At 35.2% G+C, this 6,000-nt stretch overlaps 1 protein-coding gene across 1 annotated transcript; it reads left to right on the forward strand.

Moving 5' to 3' along the window:
• Positions 1 to 2,161: 2,161 nt before the first annotated feature.
• Positions 2,162 to 5,698, forward strand: LOC130821576 (FT-interacting protein 3-like). Its single transcript, XM_057687368.1, has 2 exons — positions 2,162 to 2,578; positions 2,870 to 5,698. The coding sequence occupies exon 2, from the start codon at positions 3,122 to 3,124 to the stop codon at positions 5,447 to 5,449; it is 2,328 nt and encodes a 775-aa protein (XP_057543351.1). The 5' UTR covers positions 2,162 to 2,578; positions 2,870 to 3,121; the 3' UTR covers positions 5,450 to 5,698.
• Positions 5,699 to 6,000: the final 302 nt, after the last annotated feature.

Genomic DNA, 6,000 nt, shown 5'->3' on the forward strand with positions numbered 1-6,000 from the left:
CATATTGGAAAATAATAAAACTGTCCAAATCTTATTCTGCACCTTAAATAAATTCTAGTATTTTAGGAAATGATTTTCAATAAATAATCAACTGCCACGTCAACATAATTAAGCGGAAAAATATTAAATAAAAGTCTGACACGTGTCAATCTTGTTTCTTCATTAGTAGTCTTTATAGATTATAGATATAGATAGATAGGACAGGCCTAATGTAATATCAACTTTGATAATGATGTATCTGTATATAAGCAAAATAGGTGTTCAGCTCTAATCAAATCTCACTTTTCATGTCTTTCATAGGTTTTTTTTAATCAATTTTTTTTCCATTAATTACTGTGAATTAAAATTATGAACTTGGTGAAAATCAAATATAATAAAATTATAGAATTAAAGGAACTTTTTCTGTCACATAAAATTCGCTATATAATTAGTTTTAGTTTGTCTAATAAAATTTGCTATATTTCTAATCTTGATTATGGCTTTATATTTATTCATTTATTTTTATTTACAATTTTAATTTGTTTTTTTATCTAATTTACACATTTTAAATATCTTATATTCCAAAGCCAAAACCATATATATCCAAGTAATTTCCCCTTTAATATGAATTAAGTTATTGTTTAGACCACCGAAAATTAATAATGATATTATTCTATTAGGAATCTTCATCCTTCAAAACTGAAAATAAATTCTACATCACCATTGCTAATATAAAACAAAGATTAAAAAACCCAAAGAAAAAAACGTTACTAGAAAACTCCAAGACTCGTAAATCCTGAAGCAAAAGCGTTCCTTCTTGGCACGCGTGACATTTTATTTGCATGGTTATGATAAATTAAAGATCACATGCAAATATTTTTTATAAGTCGTTAAATTCATATTAATTGTCGTATTTAGTTTTTGCACGCCGTAGAATATACTAATTTTATTATAAATATTTTTTATTATACAACGTTAAAAATTATAAAATTTAATATTAATAAAATTTTGAGACAATTAAATAAGAACTCACTTGTCTCTATTTTGATGTCTAATGTTGTGCGACAGCGGAAGCAAAGTTGATAAACAACAATGAAACAACAAGAAACTCAATGCAAACAACAAGAAAATGACACAAGAAATTAACGTGGTTCATTATCAACGTGATAGCTACGTCCACCGGCACCGAGAACAAACAATTTCATTATGATCGCAAAGAATACAAGATGAATTACAATCACGCTCACAAATTACGATGACTCTCTTGTGATCTCTCTTTCAATTTGTGAATCATACAACCCTAGGCTAACAAGGAGGTGTATTTATAATAAAACGACTTGAAAGACGGTTTTAGGGACTAAGTAACCACAAATAACCGACCACAAATAAAGGTAATGTCCCAAAAGACGGTTCCCGTGAAAAGAAACTTCAATTGCGCGACCCGCGTAAAATTACGCGAGCCGCGAAGGAGGACCAGAAGCAACTCCGCGGCCCGCAGGAGAATTACGCGCCTCCCATAGCATGATCTGTACAGGCTCCGCGCCCGCGGAGATCAATCTGTCCCAAAATTCATCTTCTTCCTGTTTTGCTAGTTTGAGTCATTACTTAGCAACAATTAGATTAAAAATAAAATATAAATTAAGAGTGTTCAGTAATAGTGTCAAAAGGTTAAATAGGACAATTAATATGAATTAGAAGGAGTATAATCATAAGATGATGTAGAATCAAATAAGAAGGATTTTTAAATGAAAAGAATGAGAAAGATTTTTATTAATCACTATATACAAAAAAGATATTATATTATAAATTAAGAACATTCTTCAGAATTATAACATAGCATCTTTTTATATAAGATAGTGACTTTTACATTTAAGTGTTTTTTGCTCGATCGTGACCTTAGATTTTTTTATCTTATGCAAACCAAGAGTGTAGAATGTTTTTTATTCATCTCATTTTAAGTACCTTTTTTATTGGATCCCCATCATAAGATAATATTTTTATAGCTTATAAAATATGTTAACTTTATATTTGATGAATTAAAGATAGTGACATGCAAAGTTTTTAACACATTAAAAATTTTTATAATTTTGAGATGATAACTTCTTAACGTGTATATTTTGTATATTTTTTTTATTATATGGTGATATTAAGGATAAACATTCAAATTTATTTCGTCGTATAATTTTGATTCTTATGTGTTCACCGCTGTTGCGCCCACCAAAGGACTAAATTTAGAGAGAGAAACACCAAAAGCCAGTGAAAGCAAAAAAACAAGAGATAGAAATACTCTTAACGCTCCTATTTCTGAATGTGACATTTTATACGTACACTCTTTCTTCTTTCTGTGGTATCCTCTTCTCTTTGTTCCCACCGATTCTTCAGATCCCATTTCTTCTTTCTTCTTTCTTTTTTTTTTTTCCATTTACTCTTTTTTTTTTTAAAGAATTTCCCCCTTTTTTTCTTACATCTAATTCATTCTAGAGTTACCAAATCTTCATTTTTGTTGTTGTTTCATGAAATTATTATCTGGGTTTCATCCCATTTTGGGTTTTCTTGCTCAAGTTTGTGTCATTTTAATCTTCTAGAGCTTTTTTGTCGGGTAAGGTGCTAACATTTTTTATTTTTTTGTACTGTTTTTTTTTTTTTTTTTTTTTTTTTTCTTTTTTGATGTTTCACTTACCTTTTTTACACTTCTATATTTTTCTTTGCTTCATCACATTTTCTTAGGGTTTTACTTTACTTCCTCACATTCTTGTGTGTACTACATTTGTATGTTTATGATTTCTCCGTTTTTTTTCAAGTGGGTTTGCATGAGATGAAAATTTAATGCATTATTGAAATGTGTTTTTTTTTGTTGGGTATTTACTGTTTCCTTTTTTGGGTTTTGCAGATTTAACCTGTTGAGATCTGTGGACTGTGGTTTATGTTAGGTTCTCTTTGAATTTACTTCCGGTTACCCATTTCCATTATCAGGTTATTATTTTTATTTGTCAAAAAAAGGGAAGGATATACTAGTTTAGTAGATATAATTGAACGGTTGAACTCTGTTCCTAAATATCAGGTTAGAGTAACATTTATTTGAAATTTTAATTTTTCTAGCTAAAAAGATTGTATTTTGGGATTATTATTTGAGATCCAGAAAATGCATAAGCCTCCTCATGAAGATTTTTCTCTCAAAGAGACTAATCCCCACCTTGGTGGGGGAAAAGTCACTGGAGATAAGCTAACTAGCACTTATGACCTTGTTGAGCAAATGCAATACCTTTATGTTAGGGTTGTTAAAGCTAAAGATCTTCCTAGTATGGATGTTACTGGTGGTTGTGACCCTTATGTAGAAGTGAGGCTTGGTAATTATAAGGGTACGACTCGACATTTCGAGAAGAAGAGTAACCCTGAATGGCATCAGGTTTTTGCCTTTTCAAAGGATCGAATTCAGGCTTCGATTCTTGAGGTTAATGTGAAGGATAAGGATGTTGTTAAGGATGATTTTATAGGTAGGATTTATTTTGATCTTAGTGAGATCCCGAAAAGGGTTCCACCCGATAGTCCTTTGGCACCACAATGGTATAGGCTTGAAGATAAGAAGGGTGATAAGTCAAGAGGAGAGTTGATGTTAGCTGTTTGGTGGGGCACTCAAGCTGATGAAGCATTTCCTGAGGCGTGGCACTCGGATGCCGCCACTGTTAGTGGTAGTGATGCTCTTGCTAATATTCGTTCGAAGGTGTATCTTTCTCCTAAGCTTTGGTATTTGAGGGTTAATGTGATTGAGGCTCAGGATTTAGTTCCGAGTGACAAGGGTCGTTTTCCCGAAGTTTATGTAAAGGCTATACTTGGAAACCAGGCTCTTAGAACTAGAGTATCCCAGAGTAGGACCATCAATCCTATGTGGAACGAGGATCTTATGTTTGTAGCAGCAGAGCCTTTTGAAGAGCCCTTGATTTTGAGTGTGGAGGATAGAGTCGGGCCTAACAAGGACGAAGTGTTGGGGAGGTGCGCCATTCCGTTGCAATGTGTTGATAGGCGGCTTGATCATAAACCAATACTATCTAAGTGGTTCAATCTTGAAAAACATATTATCGTTGATGGCGAGAAAAAGAAGGAAATCAAGTTTGCTAGTCGCATTCATATGAGAATTTGTTTAGAAGGTGGTTATCATGTTTTGGATGAGTCGACTCATTACAGTAGCGATCTCAGGCCAACTGCTAAGCAGTTGTGGAAGCATAGCATTGGAGTTCTAGAACTTGGTATCTTAACAGCACAAGGTTTGATGCCTATGAAGGTGAAGGACGGCCGTCAGATGACTGATGCTTATTGTGTTGCCAAATATGGTCAAAAATGGGTCAGGACGAGAACAATTATTGATAGCTTTAGCCCAAAGTGGAACGAGCAGTATACATGGGAGGTATACGATCCTTGCACCGTCATCACTGTTGGTGTATTTGACAACTGTCATCTACACGGAGGAGGAGACAAGGGTGGCGGAGCAAGAGATTCTAGAATTGGAAAAGTGAGGATTCGTCTTTCAACCCTTGAAACTGACCGCGTGTATACTCATTCATACCCGCTGTTGGTATTGCATCAAACCGGAGTGAAGAAAATGGGTGAAATCCAATTGGCCGTAAGGTTTACTTGTTCGTCATTGCTCAATATGATGCATATGTACTCCCACCCGTTGCTGCCAAAGATGCATTATCTCAACCCGTTAACTGTAAGCCAGCTCGATAACTTAAGGCACCAAGCCACCCAGATTGTGTCGATGAGGTTGAGTCGAGCTGAGCCACCTCTGAGGAAGGAAATAGTCGAGTATATGTTGGATGTGAGTTCTCACATGTGGAGTATGAGACGGAGCAAGGCAAATTTCTTCCGAATTATGAACGTCTTGTCTAGTATAATCTCGGTAGGAAGATGGTTTGACCAAATATGCAACTGGAAGAATCCTGTCACCACTGTTCTTATCCACATCTTGTTCTTTATTTTGGTTATGTACCCAGAACTTATTTTGCCTACCATATTCTTGTATTTGTTCCTGATCGGCGTCTGGTACTATCGATGGAGGCCAAGACATCCTCCCCACATGGACACTCGTCTTTCTCACGCAGATTCCGCACACCCTGATGAACTGGATGAAGAATTTGATACATTTCCAACATCAAAACCGGCTGATATAGTAAGGATGAGGTATGATCGTTTGAGAAGTATAGCCGGGAGGATCCAGACTGTCGTTGGCGATTTGGCTACTCAGGGTGAGAGGCTCCAGTCTTTGCTTAGCTGGCGGGATCCAAGAGCAACGGCTTTGTTTGTCATCTTCTGCTTGGTTGCTGCTATCGTATTATATGTCACACCGTTCCAGGTTGTGGCTCTGCTGACCGGGTTTTATGTGCTAAGACACCCAAGGTTCCGTCATAAGCTCCCATCCGTTCCCCTTAATTTCTTCAGAAGGTTGCCTGCTCGTACAGACTCGATGTTATGAGACTTTGCTGAAAACTTTTTTTTTCGATCGTTAGCTGGATTCATTTTGGATGGCACCCGTTTTCCTGTATCATAAAGCTGCTGATTCTATAGTGCTCATTTTGGTATGATTAGTGACGAGAATGCTAGATATGGTATGCTATTTTAGCCCTTGTCTGCAAACTCGTAGAATCGAGGTTCTATGCTTTGTCTATCTTGTAGAATCTTTGGCCTGTTTGTTGAATACATGAGAACCCTGTTTATGTCTCAACTCTCGAGTCTTGATCTGTGTCTATTATGTATTATCCTGCCTTTTTGTCTTATTGCTTAGTATAGTGAATAGTATCACAATTTTTCAAAGATTATGGCTAATGCTATCAAATGCAAGTACATTATGTATACCTTCCCCTAGTCTTAAAGTTAAATAGGTGTAGAGGGGTGCAAAACAAACTTGATATCTACCTGATTTGAGAATGAATTTGATTTAACTTGACTTTAAAATAAATTTAAAATAGTGTAAAAACAATGTGGATATAAGATACGATTTTACATCGACTCGAAACATCTAACCTG

Source organism: Amaranthus tricolor, chromosome 1, assembly GCF_026212465.1.
Source record: "Amaranthus tricolor cultivar Red isolate AtriRed21 chromosome 1, ASM2621246v1, whole genome shotgun sequence".
Lineage (NCBI taxonomy): Eukaryota > Viridiplantae > Streptophyta > Magnoliopsida > Caryophyllales > Amaranthaceae > Amaranthus > Amaranthus tricolor.

Coding starts and splice junctions, on each gene's coding strand:
- LOC130821576 (XM_057687368.1), top strand. CDS start 3,122: ATGCATAAGCCTCCTCATGAAGATTTTTCTCTCAAAGAGACTAATCCC.